This window comes from Hippoglossus hippoglossus, chromosome 24 (assembly GCF_009819705.1).
Source record: "Hippoglossus hippoglossus isolate fHipHip1 chromosome 24, fHipHip1.pri, whole genome shotgun sequence".
NCBI classification, from domain to species: domain Eukaryota; kingdom Metazoa; phylum Chordata; class Actinopteri; order Pleuronectiformes; family Pleuronectidae; genus Hippoglossus; species Hippoglossus hippoglossus.
This window is the reverse complement of record NC_047174.1, coordinates 2,340,289-2,363,446: the sequence shown is the minus strand read 5'-3', so window position 1 is coordinate 2,363,446 and position 23,158 is coordinate 2,340,289. Positions and strand designations below refer to the sequence as shown.

The 23,158-nt window shown below is 41.5% G+C and overlaps 1 protein-coding gene across 1 annotated transcript; it reads left to right on the top strand.

Moving 5' to 3' along the window:
• The first annotated feature begins 1,124 nt into the window (after positions 1-1,124).
• rfx6 (regulatory factor X, 6) lies at positions 1,125-10,277 on the top strand. Its single transcript, XM_034579391.1, has 20 exons — positions 1,125-1,281; positions 1,955-2,114; positions 2,488-2,611; positions 2,903-2,964; positions 3,074-3,151; positions 3,299-3,326; positions 3,409-3,516; positions 3,606-3,683; positions 3,800-3,913; positions 4,174-4,223; positions 4,781-4,940; positions 5,020-5,164; positions 5,387-5,496; positions 5,590-5,707; positions 6,412-6,534; positions 7,331-7,540; positions 7,646-7,952; positions 8,286-8,644; positions 8,854-9,054; positions 9,435-10,277. Exons 1-20 carry the CDS (start codon positions 1,125-1,127, stop codon positions 9,611-9,613), a joined length of 2,871 nt encoding a protein of 956 aa, XP_034435282.1. The 3' UTR covers positions 9,614-10,277.
• Positions 10,278-23,158: the final 12,881 nt, after the last annotated feature.

Below are 23,158 nucleotides of genomic sequence, written 5' to 3'. Positions count from 1 at the left end.
CGTTAGCTAGCTAGCTTTTTAAATATGCTTCATTTTATTATATTTAGAGTTGATTGATGTGTTATTTAGATTGTTGTGGTGGTTAAACAATGACCTTTGTCATTCGTACGTTTTTCTTTAATAAATTATTTGGCAACAATTCTGAATATCAATAAATGATTTACGTCAAAAACCAATCAAAGTGCTAAACAACTGATTTGTGATTCTGGTTTTTATTGCTGAAAATATTGATTTTACTTGAATATTTTTGGGTGTGTATTTACGATACTTTACAATATGATACGATAAGATGTGACACAATAAGGTTATATAAGATAGCTCCAGATTACACTAACACAATATATATAAAAAATAAAACAATAGAATGTAAAGTCACAGAAATATAAGTGACAGTACAAATAAAAATAAGTGAAATAGGAGTAAATTCTAACTGTAGAAATGAAGTTAAAATTAGATGAGTAAAATAAGAATAAGTAAAAATAAGTAAGATCTATTCAAAGTATTTCTTAAAGTACAAAACATTGTATTTTCACTTTGGGCTTTAGGATGGTGTGATGGTCATTTTCTCTGGCAATTAAAAAACCCTATTAACAGATTCAAATGATCAAAAGATGAATTATTTTTCTTAAACTGTAAAAATCAAACTGGAATCAACTGGAACATTGTGACATCAGATCCTTTAAGGGTTTTTTGTTTCTGTGTAAAGGTCCAGCAGACTGTGGGAGGCAGCGTAGACGGATGGACAGATGGGTTCTTCTGTTAATCATTAATAACCTGGATTAGCCTTCTGTAAATATGATGAATGCATCCAGGGCTTCATTAGCTCGGCCTCCCCTCAGACGTGAGAGTGTGAGGAGGCAGCGTCACGTCCACCGACAGCTCCCAGGCCTTTTCTCCACTTTTTCCCCTTCAGCTGCTGTAAACTGAGCCAAACGCTGGAGATGCTACAGGTGATGTTTCCTGTGTTTCCCTGGATCCGTGTGAAGGAGGATTGACAAACAGGGTCCGAGGATTCGCTTGGTTCACGGTCTTCAAGGACAAATGGTCTTCGGCGTGTCTCTCCACAGCAAACTGACCTTTTTCCTCTCGGGTTGATTAGATTTGTATTTACCTTGAGGTTGATGATGCCGATGAAACGCAGCAGTGAGAGCTCGGGCAGAGACGAAGCGTTTCTTATTCACTCGTTGACCGAGACTCTGTGCAGCTCGCCGGACGCAAAGCACACAGAGTTCAATGGACAGACACTTTTCCCTCAGGAGGACGATTCTGGGATTAAATCAGGTAAAGAAGCAAACTCACTCAATTAATACGGTTTTATATCTTATCTTCAAAAGAAACAGCGCTCGGACATTAATATTAAAATCCCTTTTACAGTTTAATCCTTTCTCTTCTTCTCTTTTCTTCATTTAATTTCCTCAGAGTCTTTAAATCTGAATTTAAGGTGCAATTTTCTGAGGTAAAATAGTGACAGTAGTCAACCACACGGTGGCGCTATACAGGCTCTATTGAACTAAAGATTAAATTTACTTCTCTCTCTTCTCTCGTAAAAATGATGATGATTAAGACACTCAAATAATAGTGAATGTTTCATTTGTACGTGGCGAAAATAAAATTAACCAGCAAAGAAAAAAGATGAAAATGGAAAGAAGTGATTTTAAACGCAGCTCTACTTTCAGACTAATGTCTGTAAAACGTAAAACTAAAAACTTTTATAACTTTTTTTAATTTTATGCAAGACTTTTTCATACATAATCCTGCCACGAAGGCTCGTCGCTCAATTGGACGAATGCACTGTCCGTTTTTTTAACACTTTTATAATTTGTCGTGTTTTGTTATTTGATTTTATGTTTCGTGTTTCGCACTCGTGATTTGACACCGAGCTCAGCGTCAGAGAAAAGGTGCATCTGTCTCCTCATGTGAACCACGGGCTGTATTAGTCTGGTTATCTTCTCAGAAGCTGAGGACAGCAACGAGACGCCGTCCTCTGAGGACGACCAGGACCTGGTGGACTTCAACTCCGAGCTGAACATCAAACACAGCATCTCGTCCTCCAGGAAAACCATCAGTCAGATCATCAAGGACAAGAAGAAGCAGACACAGCTCACGCTCCAGTGGTAAGAGCTCTGGGAACATTGCACCAGCAAAACTGGTGACCTTTGACCTCTAAACTATATTCAGGTCATCCATGAGTCCAATGTTTGGGCCCAAAATGAAACCCCCAAGAACATGACGTCACCGTGACCTTGACCTTTGACCTTCAACCACCAAACCAATTCTAATGGTTTCATTTTTGAGTCAAACTAAATGTTTGATGCGTTTGTACCAAGTGTAAAGAAAGTTCCTCCGTGTCTTTCTTGAGATGTTCACCCACAGGTCACATGTTTACCCGTAAAGACAACGTGATGTTTACAGCCTCCTCAAAGTCCTCTGGAAAGTACTTTTACCTGAGTACAGTACTTGAGTAAAAGTACTTCTCCCTGACAACAGGCTGGAGGAGAACTACATCGTGTGTGAAGGAGTGTGTCTGCCTCGCTGCATCCTCTACGCCCACTACCTGGACTTCTGCAGGAAAGAGAAGCTGGAGCCGGCCTGTGCTGCTACATTTGGGAAGGTGTGTGTGTGTGTGTGTGTGTGTGTGTGTGTGTGTGTGTGTGTGTTTTCTCATACTTTAAATCACCTCATTGTCCAAAATACTTTTAGTTTTGAGTTCATATCAATCAGAAACTTTATCCCACAGCTGTTTCAAATATCTCACTCAGAATTCGACATTATAATTTACACACATTACATATTATACATTTTAATGGTATTGTATGAATCTAATATTAATCAGTGACAACGATGTGATGACTTACAACATTTATTATATTTGATATGAAAGTAAATTTCCTGTTCTCCTCAGACGATCCGACAGAAGTTTCCTCTTCTGACGACCAGACGACTGGGCACCAGGGGGCACTCCAAGTAAATATTAACCAAATAAAAAATGATTTGCTTACGTTTGAGTTTTTTTGTTTAGTTTTGAGTTTAAATACAAGATGTTATTTCTAATCTTTGATGTTTTTTATCGTAGATATCATTACTATGGAATCGGCATCAAAGAGAGCAGCGCTTACTACCACTCTGTGTATTCTGGAAAAGGTTTGACCAGGTGACGTTTCACTTTATTTACTATGTTTTATGTGAATCTTGTTTAATTCCATTCCATTTTGCTCTTTACATGTTGCACTGTTCTTTTATTTTGATTTAAAACTATATATACTTTATTTTGAGACCACTTCTGTTTCTTTCTTCACAGATTTTCAGGGAGCAAACTCAAGAATGAGGTAAAAAAAAGTAGATTGTGTGATTATCTAAATTCAAATAGAAACAGACTTTTATCTATAACACATAAAGTGGATGTTTCAGGGAGGATTCACCAGGAAATATTCTCTCAGCTCCAAAACTGGAACTTTGCTGCCAGAGTTCCCGAACGCTCAGCATCTCCTGCTGCAGGGAAGCATCCCCAGAGAAAAGGTTGGTGATGAATATATTTATATAAGTTTGATTGATTGATTGATTGATTGATTTTTGAATGAATCACGTGTGTAATATCTCCTCTGCAGGTGGACACTCTGATCATGATGTATAAAACCCACTGTCAGTGCATCCTGGACAACGCCATCAACGTCAACTTTGAGGAGGTGATGATCATTCTATTGTTTCCACCGACGATGAAATCCTTCATAAAGAGAAAGTTTACCTTCCACTCTAACTAATACTGATCTTCTTCATATATTTATATATCTTTTTAACGCAGATCCAGAACTTCCTGCTGCACTTCTGGCAGGGGATGCCCGACCACCTGCTGCCGCTGCTGGAAAACCCTGTGATCGTCGACATCTTCTGCGTCTGTGACTCCATCCTCTACAAGGTCCTTATTAAATTATTTCTGTCCTGATGAAACGTTCTTGAACAAGAAGTGTGAGTCGTTAATCCTTCAGAAATAGAAACTCTCAAACATAAAAACTAATTTAACAGGCATTAAAATCACTGAAATTTAGATTATATCTTATATCTGGATGCACTGGGGCCTGAGAGTTTAAGTTTTTTACTCCATCTTAACTTTGTTATGACTTCCTCTCTCTGTGTGTGTGTTGTTCTGTTTTACAAGTGAATCCTTTGTTTTCTCAGGTTTTGACAGATGTTCTGATTCCTGCTACGATGCAGGAGATGCCTGAAAGGTTCGTTTCTTAAACTTCACTTTCACAAATTATCCGAGGATCTTTTCTGACATCACTAGAATCCTTGTTAAGAAAAAACAATTTGAACCACAGTTCCCTTCCTGGATAAAAAGATAAACACGTTGGAAGGAATTCTTCATGTTGGCAGGAAGATATATTCCAGTTTATGATGCCTGGATTTCACTGTTGTAGTTTTAGACATAATTCCTGATAGTTTTCATTAAATTCTACTCACTTTCTTTTGTTAAGCGACACAAGAGCTGGAAAAGTTTTAAACATCCGAAAGCTGTAACTTGTTTATGTTTATTCATTTAAAAAGTTAAAGTTAAGTTCACCATGTTAATGCACCAGATTTATCCAGACAGGTTAGTTTTCATCTGCAGTACCTGAGCCATTGATGGAAATACATACATGAATAAAAACACAGAAGTACAAACACAGACACTTGACAAACATAATAAATCAAAGGTATCAAACATGGACCAATGACACACGCGTATCAAGGAAATGCACATAAACACTAAAACAAGATAATAACCGTGAGAATGTCTCATCAGTCTTCTGGCAGATATCCGCAGCTTTGCCAAACACTGGGAACACTGGCTGGCCTCCTCCCTGGAAAACCTCCCAGAATGCCTTGCAGCTAAGAAACTCCCCATCGCTCGCCGCTTTGTCGCGTCCCTGAAGAGGCAGACCTCCTTCTTACACCTGGCACAGGTACCACACACCTGTACAGCTCACGCTAATATTCAAACTAGAGTAAACACTGACTTTTGAGTTTCGTCTGTTGTTGCAGATAGCTCGTCCGGCGCTGTTTGACCAGACCGTGGTGACGAGCATGGTGCTGGACATCGATAACGTGGATCTGAGCAGCATCAGCTCACAGCCGCTGCTCAGCGTTAACTCGGCTGGAGACCAGGACCCGGACATCTACTCTGAGTGTAAGACAACCGCTGAGGGACGATGTTTTCTCCTCCCGTCACTACGATGGAACTTTAATATGCAAATATCATAAAGACACGTCTCCACTTCCTGTCGCTACGCAGAAATGAAGCCAAAATACCCGGATACAAAGCTGCCATCTTGTTTTTGACGTCATTTGAAGCCAGATTCTGCTCTAACACAAAATGAGAATCTCTTTTCTCTTCTCCTCTTTTCTCCAGACGACTCCATCACCGTCTTCCAGGAGCTGAAGGAGCTGCTGAGGAAAAACGCCACAGTGGAGTCCTTCATCGAGTGGCTGGACTCGGTGGTGGAGCACAAAGTCATCAAGGTAACAGCCGCTCCCCGTCGTCACTCTGTGAGCTCACACTCTCAAACGAGCTGTCGTGCAACCGAGCAGTTTGTTCTCTCTCCTTCTGCGCAGCCCGGGAAGCAGAGCGGGCGAACGATGAAGAAGCGAGCGCAGGACTTCCTGCTCAGGTGGAGTTTCTTCGGAGCCCGAGTGATGCACAACCTCACGCTCAACAACGCCTCCAGCTTCGGTGAGGAACCTGAACCCGCTCCTCTTCAAATACTGAAACTGGGAGAATATCTGTTCAAAAACCAAAACGTCTGCAATAGTGTCGACAGGTCTTAAAACACAAGCTTCTTATAAAAGCTACAGACTGAACGTAACATGGTGATTATTGTTTGTGTATCTGTCACTTAGCTAATTGGTTTTGTGCTCTTTCTAAATCATTCAGTCCACAGGATGTGTTGACCCCACACACACACACACACACTGACACACACACACACACACACACACACACACACACATGCACAGTTTTAAGTGAGGCCAAAATGTCCTTATTACGTAAGGTCTAAATTCATAATGGTCCTCACAAAGCTGTAAGCACACACACACACACACACACACACACACACACACACACACACACACACACACACACACACACACACAATAGTGCCATAAATTGTAATGGCCAGACTCTCCTTTATTAAACAGTCTTATCTGAGGGTCGCGTGCTCTCTGTTCAAACACACAGGCTTCGTGTACGTGAATAAACATCGGCCATTCGCCGGCTCCCTCCCCGAAGCTCAAACGCTGCAGGTTTCAAACCCGTGACCTCGCAGGTCAAACAAAGATCAGCTGGATCTGACACAGGAATCCTGAGACTGAGCGCTCAGCTGGAATCCTGCTGTTTCACACTTTGACCTGTGGGGACGTCTCGTTCTTCTCCAGGTTCCTTCCATCTGATCCGGATGCTGCTGGACGAGTACATCCTCCTGGCCCTGGAGACTCAGTTCAACAACGACAAGGAGCAGGACCTGCAGAACCTGCTGGACAAGTACATGAAAAATGCAGGTATCAGCCATCGAGACAAACACACACACATGAGAACATACAGCTGCTCACGTACATTCAGGGTCTGAGGCTCATTGAGCTCATATTTCAACCAGAGACACTTTACAGGATGTCAACATTTAAATTAAAATACAACATCAAGTGTCTCAGTTAAAAGTCATTTTTTCATTTCTATGCAGTTTAAGTTTTTATGTTTATTACACCCATCGACTGTAAATGAAGACATGACAGCTCCACAAAAGTGAAGCCAAATCATTTTTATCGCCCCCTGGTGGCTGGCTGTAGTTTTTTTCTTAAACCTGCCTCCTCCTTGTTAGCGGGCAGGATTTTGCCATGATTGACAGCTGAGATGATTGGTCGAAGAAGGTGTAGACGAGTCGTCCATCTTGGTTTTCAGTCTCTAATTTCACACATTTCAAACATGAAGGAAATTGAAAAACACTTTGCTTCTAAAGTTGGTGTCAATTCTTTCAAACATCATTTAGAATCAAACTGAGGAGACAATCAATTAATTAATTCATGCAAACATAAAAATGGGTAAACAGTAATTGACATGATTTTAACTCCGATTTAAAGATGTATTCATCAGAAATTGTCAATTTTGTAGATTTTAAATGATAAATGCAACTGAGAAAATAGTGTAATAATGTAGTTTTACAGTAGTGCGCCACCTACAGGACAGTATATGGTCCTGCAGTTCAGTAATGAAGAAACTAGGACAGTTTCCTGAGTTGTGAGTTTTATCAGATGTTGTCGTTGACGAGCTGCTGCGACTCCCCCCCCCCCCACACCTCAGATGCCAGTAAAGCAGCGTTCATGGCGTCGCCCAGTTCCTGTTTTCTTGCCAATCGCAACAAGGCCAACGCCGCCATTGACCAGTCGGTGAAGAACGAGTCTGTGGGGGAGCAGCACACCTACATGTCCCTGTCCACCAATCACCAGCAGAGTCTGGAGCCGGGCGCCGTCGTCTACCAGAGCTCAGACGCCGCTGGTTTCACCGTTTCAGGTAAAAACCAAAAGCAAAATGTGATGGATTCTTCCCCCGGCCCCGCCCCTTCCTGTCCTCCTGTGTTGATTCTACGTCTCTGTCCGTCTCCACCGTCTCCACCAGGTGGTCAGTTGGACTTCTCTCAGGTCAGCGGGCCCCTCATGACGCCCCCTATCTCCCCAGCAGCGCTGGTGCACCGAGGCTCCGTCATCAACCAGGGGCCCATGGCGGGGAGGCTCCTGGCGTCCTCCTCTTCCTCCGCCTGCTCCTCCTCCTCCTCGTCCTGCCTCTCCTCTCTCACTGCCATGACCCAGCCGAGCCCCTGCTCCGCCTACCCGGAGACCCTGTACCACTGCTTGGCTCAGACCAGCCCTGGTTACTTCCCCCCGGCGAGCGGCTCCTCGACCCCGAGCTACCAGCCCACACTCAGGTCAGACATGTTTTTAACCATCTTCATAAGGGCTAAAGTTTCATCTCCATATTAAGATTTACACAAAACTTTATATAAGATTTTCTTCTTAATTTGCCCTAAAATATAAAATAAATATAATATTTGTAAATGTACAAAAAGCTGTAATTATGCTAATGGTATTGAATATATAATTTGTATGATTGTTTGATATTTATTGTAGGAGACATTTTCTTTTATAAAATATTTTTCAGCAACATGCAGAGTTGGTGTCATTGGTGAATATTGATTTGACTTCTGATATTTATGTGATGATGCTAATGTCTGACGATTTGTTTCATTCTTTACTTTCAGATCTCAGCCTCAGAATCAGTGTCTGTCCTCGGTTCAGTCTCAGACCTCGTCCCTGGCCTATCACCTCTCACGCTACCCGACCTTCACCGACCAGCAGCTGAGCAAAGACCTGTTCTACAACCACCACCCTCCATCGGTCCATCCCTCGTCCGGGGGCTCCAGCTGCAGCCTGACACCTTACGGCTCCGCAGTCCGACCCACGTCCAGCTACAGTTCAGGGTCGGATCCGGTTCAGACCGAACAGACGCTGGACGCTCAGATCCTGGACTCGGCCGAGGGGTTCGGCTTCGTGGGGTCTGGACTGAACCCCTCGGGTGGGTGTCAGGGACAGACGTACGCTGGACACACAGGACACACCGGTGAGGAGACCTACAGAAGTTTATTATAAATTCTGGACAGGATACTAGAAATATCCCGTTTGCATTACAAGGAAATAAAGTGTGATTCGAGATGACAGAATCCAGTGTTACAGACAAAATAAAAACGTTTCCTGTGAATCATAGATGAATATCAGTCATTTCTTTATTCCTCTAATGACCTCACTTCAAAACTTTCACTCCTGTGACAGGTTACTATGGCAACAGCAGTTACCTGGAGAGCCAGCGGATGACATCACTGGTCGACCAGCACGTGTCCGTCATCAGCAGCGTCAGCAGCCTGCGTCCGTTCCCCTCAGCGTACTCGGAGGTCCACGACCCGCTCAACATCCTGGACGAGCCCGGGAGGAAAACCACAGGGGCTTATTTCACAGAGACGGAAACTACAGCAGGTCAGACGGGTTCTTTAAAGTATCTTCAGCCGGGGCGACGGGTGGGAAATCAAGTTTAAAAGAAACAAGAATAATTCATCTGATCAATCAATCAATCAATCAATCAATCAATCAATCAGTAAGAGGATAAGAGCTCACACCTCCATCAAGGCCCAACAGTCCACGTAGGAAACCTCATTTAAATTCAGTAGATCAGGATTTTTATTTGGATCTACAGATAATTAGACACTCATACATATCTATTCTCTAAAAATGCCTGATTCTTCATTATGATCCATGAATTATTCCCTTGGACATCAGTGAAAATGTTGAAAAAACGAAGTTAAAGAAAGTGGAAACCTGTCCAGTAGTTTTGTGTTTACCCGACGTTTCCTCCTCAGATCACTCGCTGCCCTCGTCGGGATCGGCTCCCTGCATGTTCGGGGTTCCGTCTGCGTTCAGCTCGCAGGACACTCTGTTGTCTCAGCAGCGGGTGACGTCGTCCTCGGAGGTGCAGGACCTGGTGTCCTCGCTGCCGCCCATCAACACCGTGTTCATGGGCACAGGAGGAGTCCAGTGAAGACTCAGACCTGCACTCGGGTCCAGACTCTACTAGGGACTCTGAGGGACAGTACGTCTGCTCCAGTGCTGCTGGATGGAAAGAGGAACAGTGAGAGAGGTGATGTGATGAGGACAATTCAAACCCAGGACACTGAACTGTGAGGTGCAGTATGAACCTGAGGAAGCTACCAACACACACTGAAGTCAAATTATTTAAAGACTGTTTAAACCTGGACAAACACCTGTTTTATTCACCATGTGTTGGACCTGGGGTTTAAACTTTTACAAATAAAAGACATTTAAAAGTATGAACTTGCAATTCAGATTGGAGAGGTCGTCTTTTTCTTTAAGTAAGAATAGTTATTGGTTCCAGTATCTGCTGCATCCATTCGTCTGTTTCTGGTTAAGTTTGTGTATTAATCTCAGAACTTTCCAGCCCAGGTTTTATTAAAGTTTATGACTATGAAGAAATACAAGTTTAACGATAAATTGCTTGAGCTGTGTCAGAGCTATTTCAAACTAATGGACATAAATTAGTTTTTATGTTGGTATTAAAATGTCTTAAAAGGTCTCATCCCTCCACCAAGCGTCATATATCATATCTAACGTCATATCTCACATGTTCCTTTATCGTGATCTGCTTCAAAACTTTAATGGTTTCTTCCCTGAACTATTCTGCATCTGTTTCATTCAAAACCACAAATGTCAACTTCATGGTGGTCGTGGGTGAAAAGCTGGAGCCATGAACGTCAGGAGGATTCATCTTCTGTGGGAATATGAAAATCTGTATGAAATTACATAATAATCAGCTGAGATATTTAGTTTTGGACGAAAGATGTGGATCAAATGACTTAATAACATGAATTCACGGATTAAAACTGAAACAAAGAGTCTTCAGTTGTTTTGATGAACGATAGATGGATTATTACATGTTCCCACTTTATGTTTTCCACTGTGATAATGTTGATTCTGAACAGAAGAACAGTTTGTGTTCTTGTCTTTGTCTTTTCCTCTGCGACAGATTGACCCTCAGTCAATAACAGAACCCAATAGAATCCTTATCTCCTTCCATTCAAAGAGCTGGTGTCAAACCAGTAAACACACGACTCTTTAATGGCTCGACTCGCAGATTACACCACGGGGGCCACAATTGAAGTCGGGAGGTTTTTATTTGTAATTATTTGTTTTTTTTTCTGCGACACAATGGAGCGAGATACGACGGAGATAAACGTGTTTGCCAAAATGTTAGGAGAACCAACAGAGACGGACGGAGGGACGGAGGGACAGAGGGACGGAGGGACGGAGACTGTAAGAAAAGCTTTTAATATCCCCCCACGGTGACCTGAGGGAAACATGGAAGCACTCTCCTCCTCGGTGTGTCCGTCCTGGACCAGATGGGAAGTCATAAAACCAGGAGATCAGGAGAGGAGCCGCTTGTTTGATCAGCTCCTCTGACGAAAGAATCCAGAGTTTTATCTAAATAAACTTATGACTGCAAAACCTTTTTAAATAAGATATTTAAGACTGAAAATACAGATTTCTGTGGTTTCACTAACATTTTATACTATTATTATTATTATTATTATTACCACAACTAAACATTAAAACTCACAATCTGCTCAACAAACTGAGTATAAGACGTGGTAAAGCTTTATATTTTAGATCTGTCATTTCCCAATAATTTCATACAATGTTTTGCAGAAACATTGATGTAATTATAGAGAAAACATTTATTAATAAAGAAAAGATGAGCTCCAGTAATCAGCTCAATTTACTATGAAAACATATATGTTGAAATAGCACATTTTGACTTTATTTAGCTTCTATAATGTAGGTTTTTATTCTGTTGATATAAAAATATAATTTTGCTCTTTTAAACAATAGTTTTAACAACTATCTTTTTTTGGGAAAGTGAATAATAACAGTTCTAAACTTGAAGAAGAAGAAACTCAATGACACAACATGGTTAAGACCAGTTTAATATCAAATGGATTCACAGTAAAGATAAAGAACAAGAATATTAATACAGGTCTTTTCCTGCTCTCTTGTATTTGTCCCATGAGAAACGATTCAAACTGGAGAACACTGTTGAATATTTATTAAAAACCTGGTAAATATAAAAAAGGGTATTTGCATGAGTCAGAGTTTTAGATGAATGAAAGCCGTGACGTGCTCCTCCTCCCGCCTCCTCCTGCTTTTTATACGTTATCTACTCAGGAGGAAAAATCCATTTCAGGTGCTCACGCGGCGTCACAGGAACAGATGGTGGCGTATGTAATGATTACAGAATCCCCACGTTAAAATACTTTAATTACTAAGTCAATAATGCTGCAACAATTGCTGGAGCTTCGGTGTAAAAACAACAGAAGGCGGAAGGCAAACTTTGGGCCAATGTTTAACCAGAACTTTGCATTAGAGGCCGAGTGTGTGTGTGTGAGTGTGTGTGTGTGTGTGTGTGTGTGTGTGTGTGTGTGTGTGTGTGTGTGTGTGTGTGTGTGTGTGTGTGTGTGTGTGTGTTTGTGTGTTAATGTCGTACAAGCTGTGCTGCAGGTAAGATTGTCCTCATATACAGAGCACATACTGTGTCAATGAGAAATAATGTTATTGTCGTTCAGGAACAGCACATGAGTTTTGCGTTTACTTTATTTTATCCAACATATGTCAGAATATTTTTAGCAAATTAGATTTTGCAAACTAAACGTAACATGATTTACACAAATACATTTTTTGTTACTGCCATTGTTACATAATCAGTAAATACAACAAGAAGTCATTTCAACTATTTAAACAGCTACTTTTAAGTTTTTTAGTTTTGAAGTTTTAAAGCTTCAAATAAGAACATTTAATGAACTTCTTCAGTTTTTTAATCCACCAATAAAGATTCTCTCAGAGCAAACTTCAAACCTGATTCGTCGAACTCGTCCCTCGACTGATGCAGAATCTGTTTGTGCAGATTATACTCAACGTAACTTTTATTAATTTCAAACCATGTCAAACATTTTTCAACTCAAAGTCAGAGCCTGGAACGTTTAAATCATTTAATCTAATTTGATGAATCCTGTAAAACCGGAAACAACAGTCAGACGCTGCTCGGAGACATAAAATAAAACACGTGTTATTAAATGTTGGTTTTGTTTATTAGGACCAGGACTAATGAGGTAGAAAGTGTTTGGATCTTCTACCTGTTCACTCTGTCCGGCTGCACTTCTCCAGACGTCCACTAGAGAGCAGCACACTCATATTAAACTTCAGACTGTGAGAAAAGACTCAAACAAAAGTTGATTAATAGAAAAGTCTCAGTGCAGCAAAGTCAAGGTCTCGAAAAAAACGATTTACGACTTTACTGATTTTCTGTGATTCAGGTTTGTTGTGGTTCCTGAAGGCAGACGTCCCTTTAATCTGACAAACCAATTACATCCAAACATATTTCAACATCTGCCAAGTCTGCTATAAAATCCTTATTATCCATATTTCTGTGTACAAGTATAAAGGTAATATATAGATGTACTAGTAAATACTTTAATGCAACTATTAGGTTGAAATATAACGATGTGATAAAAGGTACAAGCTCTGTTGCTGAAATCAGAAAATATGATTTATTTAAAGAAGAAACTGGGGCAGATTTCATTGGATAAAACTGTGTGTAAATAAACCTCACGCCCGTTTACTTTGAATGCCAGTTTTTGCGCAGCGCCCCCTGGAGCCTCAGTAAAGAGATGTTGATGTACAAAACCGCTCCACTTCCTTTTCACATCATAAATCTGGAGCCAGTCTTTCTTACCACAGTCAGATCTGTGTCCCTGAACCGATGGAACATTCACTCGGCTGCTGTTTCCTCAATCAGGCGTCAGCTTCTCCTGGAACATCGCAGCAAAGATCAATGTTTTATTCAGTGGAACCTGAATTTCTCAAGCTTCTATTTGAAACACAGTCATAACTGAGCACTGACTGAGGATTATCAGACAAGCTGCTTGTGCTCTTGTTACAAAAGGTCAGGACGATGAATGAAGGATAATTAAATGGCACTTAGCTGCACACTGTACTTACATAAGCCATTTTACTTACTAATGTACGAGTCAGTTATTAAAACGTGACCCGACTGGACCTCTGCTGAAATGATTCATATCACAAAGTGAAGAAGAATCAAAAACGACCTGAAACACAGAGTGAATAGCTCAAGGTACGGAGGATTAATGATGCCCAATTCAATAGAAATACCTAAGGATGAGCAACAGGCTAAAATGTAACATAAGCAATATTTAGAATTATAATACGTTTAGAGCAATGAATTATGTTTACATTAATGTCAATAAAACAAATAATAATAATTATCCGACTGCATAACTCGTAATGAAACACGATTATTTGTTTCTTTGCTGCGTAACGTGAATAAAACGTTGATACATTACAGTCGCGTCAGGTGGATTTTCTCAATTAACGATGGTAAAGATAAAAACTCCCATGATCCCACGCTTCATGATGTCATCAAGCTGGGTCTTTTGTTAGTGATTGGGTTGAGAGACCCCTAGTGGCCAAACCTATATTGTACGTTTAAAGACAAACTAAAGTGTGATACATGCTCAACTATTGTTTGCAGGATTAAAAATAAACGTCAATAATATTTATTGTTTCATTTAGACTATTAAAGATATTAAAAAAGAAGGGATTTGATGGGATATCTTTCCAAAGCAACTGTGTTTTAGTTGTGTTGAGCCTCTTGCATTTGTGTTTGGGCACCGTACTTGACCCTGTCCTTTATTTGTAGTGTGCTTTTATTAACAGACATTTATAAGACATACACACACAAACACACACATATGTGTGTATGAGGACCGGTAGTTGGAGGTTATGGGAGGAAGAGAGTGGAGAAAGGTTAAGAGCTTGACCCTATTTCCTGCCTTAATGTAGATCTTATAAGTCCTTAATGGAAACCTTATCCTTACGACTTATCCTTTAAATGATTAACGAGACATGTCCCCATAACTGTGCAAACAGATTCAGGTCCCCACAACATGAGCAAAACCTGGAGCACACACACTCAGAAACACATTCTTACAGTATAAAAGCATCAAATTATTCACCATAGTCGTCCCTCATAGACAAACATGAAAAAGAGACTCTTCCTTGACTTGACTCACCTCGGCGAGACCCAGAGACATTAACAAGACGCCTAATGACGTCCTCAGCTGCGTCTCAATAGCTGCTTCACCGCGTTAGAGTTGAATTTAATTTCCGAGTCTAAATCGCGGCGGCTCTCTGCCTTTCAGCGGCCGACTCCGACTCTTCGGTTGTTTTTTGCGGCCTTGTAGTTAATTATTTATTTCTTTTAAACTTTTCTCAAGCCTCCTTTACTTCACTGAAGTGTGTGTTTAGTGTGAGTTCTTTCTTTAGGACACAAAGCAAAGCTGCTGTTGACGAAACGTCCCACATTGTCTGAAGATGCACAAACGCTGAATAGACGTGTTTATTCGTCTGCGTTGGTAAGTGGTCGTGATGTTTAAAACGGAGCAGACTTCCTGTCATGCAGACGCAGGAGGAGGACGAGGACGAGGACAGTAACGCTGCAGTTTGCTCCTCACGTCTCCGACATGATGACTTGTTGCTTCATTCTCTCACATGAAAGAAAGATATTACAAAAAGCTGTGTAGGGTGAATTCAGCCCGTTCAAAGATCCAGGGAAAACGCTCTTTGTGGAAGTGATTGTACCTTTTATTTGGTCGTCTGAATGAACGTGAGAAGTTTTTACGTGTACGGTCAGAAAGTACAACAATACGACAAGAAACAGCAGGAAAACTTCAGAGGAAAACTTCTATAAAATGTGACGGATGTGTCGTGTATCTGTATAATTTTGTTCTGTGAATCTACAGCGTAAATTACAAGCCGGTTGTTGATGACTACAGAACCATGAAGATATATTGTGCTAATAATAATGAATTCAATCTGTGGTTGTAGCGGCATATTTGGTGCGTGTATTATAAAAACTTTATGGTTGACAGTGCCTGAGCAAGCACGTAACTGTACGATGCAGAAACTAAAGATTTCTTACATTATCACGAGAAATGTAAAAATATTTCCCTCCTGACGATGACCTCCACAGTCTAGTTATACCAGTAATACCTGTTCTTGCGTTTTTCTTAATATTTAAATCCTTTAAAAGTTAATTATATATGTTTTATTATTATAGCAAGAATTTCGTGTGTGAGATTAGTTGTTCGATCCTCAAACGTGGATGTTTCATTTGGATTTTAGTCCCTTTTTCAGGTGGAATTAATGTTGTTAATTTCGACAGATGTTGCAGATATTGCAGTAAATAGTCTGTTGCAGTTGCTTGAAGCCTTCATGAAACAAATCAGATGCTTTATTTTCCCCATCTACAATTCATCCTCCTTTTTATCCGGAGCTACGTCTTAGAAACCCAACGAGTTTCAAATCTGTCAAATCAAAACAGGGAAACATTCACGTTCTGTACATCTCAACCTTGATGCGTAGAAGAAGCGAAGACGCGCTCCCTCGCTCGCACTCAAACCGTCGCACAAACTTTCAAGTTCAAACATTCTTGTTCAAACATTTTCCACCTCCTCCGAAGTAAAGAAGACGTCCGTCCTTTTCTAATGAGCTTTTATAACCTGGTGCCTTTCATGCAGCTGGAGTCAGAGCGCGTCGGCCTTTCCTTGGATCGGAGGAGACATTTCATTTAGAGTGTGGTCGTGTTGCTAATCAAACTTGGAAGTGGCTTCAGTGTTAAACTCAGTGTTCGACTGATCGACAGTAAATTCATCTATCTTGATAATTGATGAACTGTCGGTTCATCGCCAGTTATTTGCTTGTTACAGCTTCTGAAACCTGAGGATTTTATACATGTTTGTGTTCTTTACATTAAAGGAAAACTGGACATTTGAAAACATGGAGCTCAAACATCTGAAATTCTATCGACAAAACAATTAATCAATTAATCAGCAAAGTAGAATGTGACTCATAGAGGTCACATCTCCTTAAAGTCAGTCAAGCTGCACCACACTACAGAACTAATTTGATTCAAACTTGGAAGAAAGAACCCAAGAACTTTTTGGGCCAATTCAATAAAGGGGCTCGATTCAGTTTCTTTAAAATTGTGAGATTTAGTTTTGTCCTTTTCCTGATAGATAACACAAACATGTTGAGAGGACTGATATCTGTGAGTGTGTGTAGAGAGGACAGATATCTGTGAGTAACTTGGTTTGATTGAATTAAAGGGACTTTTACATTCCAGTAGGAGGATGGAGCCTGATGAGAAACCATTAAACATTCGGTGCTGATGTGGATTTAGAGGCGGATCCAGGATTGTTTCTTTCTTTAACATTACAACAGAACACTTTTGTTAATTTTCAATGAACTGATAACAATCAGACCACTTCCTTTCCTCTTCTATCTACCGACTATAAGAGCGACTCAATCATGTGCGGCTCGTTCGGCCTTGGTGCAGCTGTGCGCTTTACAGAGTCTCAATCTAGTTTCAGATAAACTGAATATAATCTTTCTTTTTGTCCTTAATGTGGACAAGGTGACGTGGACGTGACAAAGCCGTGGACATGCTGAGCCTCTGGTTGTTGAGTCACAAGGTCACAGACTCTTCACCGGCAGAGACACGTACGCGGCGACAGGTGGGTCGACCAGGTCCGAGCTCTGGAAACGCTCCTCGAGAGACGAACCGCCACAGAAGCTACGAGTAACTGAAGGAGTGAAGTGACTCGTACTCTATACAACGTTATGATCATATGAAAGCAAGAATGAGAATTGAAAGAGAATTCACTTAAAGGAATATTCAGTCCAAGGGCGCAGCGAGTGCTGTTGTTCGCCGGGCTTTCACATGAATGGCAGAGAATCCTTACGGCCGAACCTTCTCTCCTGAACCTTGAGCAGATTGTTTCCATTTCTTTCCGCCACTTAATGCATCAGAAACACGTTTCAGCCCGACCGGCTAATGGACGCTGCTGACAGGAAAATTCAAAAAAACAAACAAACAACTTTTTATAAAAACCTATATACCCGATAGAAATGATTGGGAAAAAGTGTAATCTTTGTTTGTTTTTTAAAATCGTCCTTGAGCAGACAACAGCCGTGTTTTCCTGCGGTCGCGGAGGAGAGAAGAAGAGGACACTTGTCGTCAGCCACCAGGAAGAAGACTCGTCTCTGAATAAACACCTGAACCACCAGCGTCTCCACAGAGCAGGACTTTATGAGCAAGAGGAGAAACGTCTCTTTTAACAAACACACACACTCATCTCACCCTCATTTTACTCTTTTTTATTCTATTCATTACTTATTATCTTGGTTTATTAGAATCCCCTTGTCTCCTCATGTTACTTTCTGGACCGCTGGGACAGTTTTACACTGGGAAATCACAATAAAGGCATTGAAATGAATTGAACTCCTCCACAAAGACCCAACACTCGTCTTATGGAACCATTTAAATTCACTGCAAACTAATTTCTATTTGAATCTGCACCTAATTGCACACACTTGAATCACGATCCACGAATGTTCCTCTGTCTCTCAAGACAATTTCCTTTTCTCACGTCACTTAAAGCCGATTTCAGACGATCTGGAGCGGCCCCGACTTTGTCTTCATCACCAGAAGCTCCTGAATCTCTTCAGTAACACACTCACACGATGTTTGACTATTTCCGTCTTGAATTTCATACACTTTCCTGTAATGAAACCTCCAAAAGCCTGAATCTCGGGGTGTGAGGTCTGAGTGGTGTCCGTTGAAGGGTCCTTGGAGTTTGAGAACCACAGTTCCACATGTATGGTTCCTCTGTTTTATCTTTATGTTGCATTCAAGGACTCTCCCGGATGATTTCAGGAGAATATTTGGAGTTCAGTCGTATTTTCCAATTCCTACATCTGGAGCCGATATTTAACTGCATCTATATTGTGTAACTTTTGTGTGTTTGTGTGTTTCTGCAGGTTTGATTTAACGCTGCAGGTCTAAAAACCCACTTTGTGTGTGTGCATGCCTGTGAGTCTCCTGCCTACCTGTCTGTCTGAGCATGAATACAGGAGTATTCTGTATTTCTGTATTGTCGGGTCCCTCCTCTCCTTCTTCTCTGACCTTCTATTGTGAGTTGCTTGGAGACTGACAGAAAAGGAAGCGCTGTCCAACCCTTTAGTGTATATTTCCCTGTCTCCCCTCCATCCCTCCATCCGTCCATCCCAGCGTTTCCCACCATTTCTCACCCCCTTCGTTTTTTTTGTTTCTGTCTTCCCCCTCTCCGGTATCAAACACGCTCTCGCTGTCTTCCAGTATTCATGGCACCGAGTCGCCCTCCTCTACAATGCTGGATGTGTCTGGGTAATAGGGTGTGCACACAAACACACACACACACACACACCCTTTATTCTCAGCTTTTCATTGCCCCCCACTCTCCGACTCACACAGAACGAGACGCTGGCCTTGGGAAAGACGCGTGTTAGACCCTCCCTGCCCTGTGGAACATGTGATTTCTCTCCGTCTGCCTGTGTTTATGCACATGCAACAATTGCAAAGATAAAAAAATTGAATTGATCAACCTCCCGGCTGAGTGGCCGTCAGTATTTGTGTACCAATACCAGCAGCAGCTATAGCAGGATTTGATTGATTCCCATTTGTCTGTAGTCTGCTTTGCACCTGTGTTACCGGGAATGAAAGGAAGGAATATGTCACATAGTGATCTTTCTCCTCTTAACAAGCCAATTTATCAGGTGGCTGCTGTGGGTCTTTTCATCACACAGCCTCTCCCTCTCTTCCTCTCCCTCTTTATCTGCCCATTCAAAGAAAAAACCTTCACAAAAAAAAAAAAAGAAACCTTCCTTATCATAAAGAAAAACAGAGTAAATGACAAGAAAGGCAACGCTGCTTTTCTTTACAGCCGGACAATGAGCAGAGTGTGAAGATGATTCTTCTTAATTAAGGAGCGGTGAGGATGCCGCTAACGAGGCGTCTCTAATTAAAGGCATCCTGCGAGGTGACGGGGTGATGCCGAGGAGGCGAGCCTCGGGAGACGAAAACAAAAAACGTTTTCAATCTCGCGTGGAAAAAAAACGCAGAGACGAGCAAAGATGAAATGCGAGAAATGTTCATCAAATGCTTTGCTCTTGCTTTGCATAATTACTGGTTTTGTGCCGTTTGAATGCTCTGGATGACTTCTTAGCGACGGCCCCCGCAGCCGGACTCCGGGGTGATGGAATATATTTCCAGCAAAGCGCGGCGCCCGTCTCTTCTCCCCGGCCGAGCCCCCGAGCCCCGACGCCTGGTAACGAGAATGTGGCTGCTGCCCCTTCAGCCTTTGTCCTCAACACCCATTCAGCTAATCAACGACAGGTTAGATGAGGAGGTATGAGAGCGAGGAATGACACGGGCAGAAGATGTAGAGCAGGGGGGATAATTAAAATTAAATGCGTCGTGATCGGAAATCCACGAAAAGAGCATCTTAATGAGCCTGTTTCTGTTCCTGTATTCACAAAGGATCGTCTTATCTTGTTTTCCTCTCGGTTTATTTGGCAAATTTAACACAATTACCAAGTGTTTCACACAATACAGGTGGAAAAAAGCATTAAAAATCAAAGAAGAATCATTTAGGACGGTTTCACTCGACCTTGTTTGGTCCGACCACCTCGGTCTGGATCCAACTGAACCGCGGTTTGGTTTGTTTTCTAATTCTAAGAATAAGAAGCAATAGAAGTATAGTTTATAATCTTCACCTCCGACGACATCATGTTTGAATGACGGTAGAAAAACCAGAATGATTTCACAGATGTAACAAAACTATCAAAGTGAACCGGTTCATTTATTTTCTACAAAACATATTGTCCGTGCGAAATATTTTCAAAAAAGTGATATTGACGTAGGTGATGACGACAAACTTCTTTACAACGTGAAACCAAAACCAACCAGATCAAATGAAACTATGGAACAAACGCATGAAGCTCGGTTCAGACTCTAAACTGAACTTCTGTCTCATTCCGCTCGGAGCAAACGTAAACAACCACCGACTCCAAGTGAGTTTCACTGTAAACCTTCACATGACCTCAGCCTCACACACACAAACACAAACACACACAAACAACAACTCTCCTCCATCCTCCACCTCCCTGTTCCCCCATATTCTCTCTGCGGTGGCTCGACTTAAGTTTCACTCCTGCATCACACACACACACACACACACACACACACACACACACACACACACACACACACACACACACACACACACACACACACACACACACACACACACACACACAGTGAGGTTTCAGGGCCATTTCTAACTTGGGCGCATGAGACGAGGGGAACCACATGATTTGTGATTCATGAGGACGCTCATAGAGCTGTCACACTGCAGGCAGGTGTCTCTCTCTCTCTCTCTCTCTCTCTCTCTCTCTCTCTCTCTCTCTCTCTCTCTCTCTCACACACACACGGACACACACAGACACACAAATAGAGAAAATGGGAGACTGACCTCATCCACAAACATTGCAAGATGGTGGTTGTATAACTGGCAGGAGAGTCCTGTTGCCAGTCACAGGACCTACGTGCAAACACACGTACACACACACACACACACACACGTACACACACACACACACACACACACACTGTGAAACCTGATCAAGCTGGCGAAGCTGCAATACCATTAACAGGTTCGTCCGGTGGATTGATGAGAAGAGAAATCGGCTTCATTGGAGAAGCTGTGAAGATAAACAAAGTTGCAGCTTGATTAAATTCAAATTAAGTCAATGGATGACAACGTATTTTGCGTGTTGTCTCTGCGACAGCACGTCGGGCTCACGTCTCCGTGTTCAGTTAACGACGTCGTGCGGTGGAGGAGATTATTTATAAAGTGCTGGTCTTGATGAGCTGGAGGTTAAATGGACGAACTGGTAATAATAGAAGGTTCAGTTTCCTGCAGCTCTGAAGGAGACAAGTGGGCCTCAGCAGAGAAGTGTCATATTCACACGTCATGTTATTTTATTCTACTTTCATTTGTCTGAACTGATTCTTTATTTATTTTTCATTATTCTAATGGTTGATTTTATAATTTAATATTTGCATTCTGTCCTGATCACTGTAAATAAAGATGGACGACATGACAGCTCCCGAAAAGTGAAGCCAGAGTAGCTTGATTGCCCCCTGGTGGCCGGCTGCAGTATAGGTTAAAAAAAAGAAACTGCCTCCTCCATGTTAGTGGATGGGACATGGATCAAACCGAAAGGTCAAAGTGCACGTCAAATAAAATTAGCAATTTTTCTCATCACACTGATTTTAATTGTTTTGATGATATAAAAGTGGGAAGAAATGTCATGATTGACAGCTGAGGGTGACTCGTGATTGGTCGAGCAAACGTTTCCCATATTTTGGCTTCATTTCTGGACAGTGGGAGGAAGTGGAGACGTCACGTCCATCTTTATTGAGGACATTAGCATTTACGTCGAAGCAACACTGTGAGTAAATACTCTAGAGTTGCTTATATAGATATATATTTTATCGTATAAGAACGATGTGAGTTGTTAAACAGCCTGAAACTTAACAATTATCGTCAGTGAAAAGAGGATCGGATGCATCCTGAACAACAGCGAGGTTATAAATCTTGTCAGCAGTTAGATTTCATGCATGTCATGTGTCGGTATGTGTGGGAACTTCTGGATGGATGAATGAGGGGGAATTTCTCCACAGTATTCTCTGCCTCCTCTCCACACAATCAAACTCAGGGAGCGAGCGAGCGTAGAGGATTCAGCGTCTCATATTCTCGCACAGAAATCAACTGTGACAAGCCGTGAATTCCTCCCCTCGCTGCAAGACCAGAATTCCTCATTTAGCCTACACGCCGCGGCGTTCACTTTATTTATTGAGACACCAGCGGAGGATTTGTGTCAGGAATCCGTGTCACGCAGGACGCAATCCGACAAATGTGGCACAGTTTTAACACCGGTAACCTCATACGGGAGCCGCCGCTTGGGTTTCTGAGCCGAACGTCCAGTCGTCTCCGCCCGTCCACAGTTTACACCCGGCGCTGCTAAGTCAACGTTAAGCTGGTGTCAGGTCAGTTCTGGAGACTTTACAACTCCAGCAGACTCACAACTACTGAGAGAGGCCTGTGCTTTATACACAGTTTTATACCAAATGTACTAAAAAAAAACATTTAACTTTAACAATCAATGTCTTCATCTGAATGTTTAATAATATGAACAGCTGGTATCCTGGGAAAAGATCTGAATCAAAAAGTCAGAGGTCGGATGTGTGATGTTCAAACAATTATCACAAAATACATAGATTATAGATTATAAATATATTCTCATTAAACACAAATTAAAAGAAAAGGAATCCAAACCAAATAACATTTTAAAAAGTGCTAAAAGTTCGAAGCTCAAGTTGTTTTATTGTCACAGGTGTGATACAAGTATTATCCTGTAGAAAATGGATGAAGCAAGTTTAGAAGGTAAAGTTTTATGTAATAAAAACACTTAAATAGACTTTAATAATATTACAAAATAATATACAGCTTATCTAATGTTAAACTGACGTTGTCGTTCTGACTGATTTGATAAA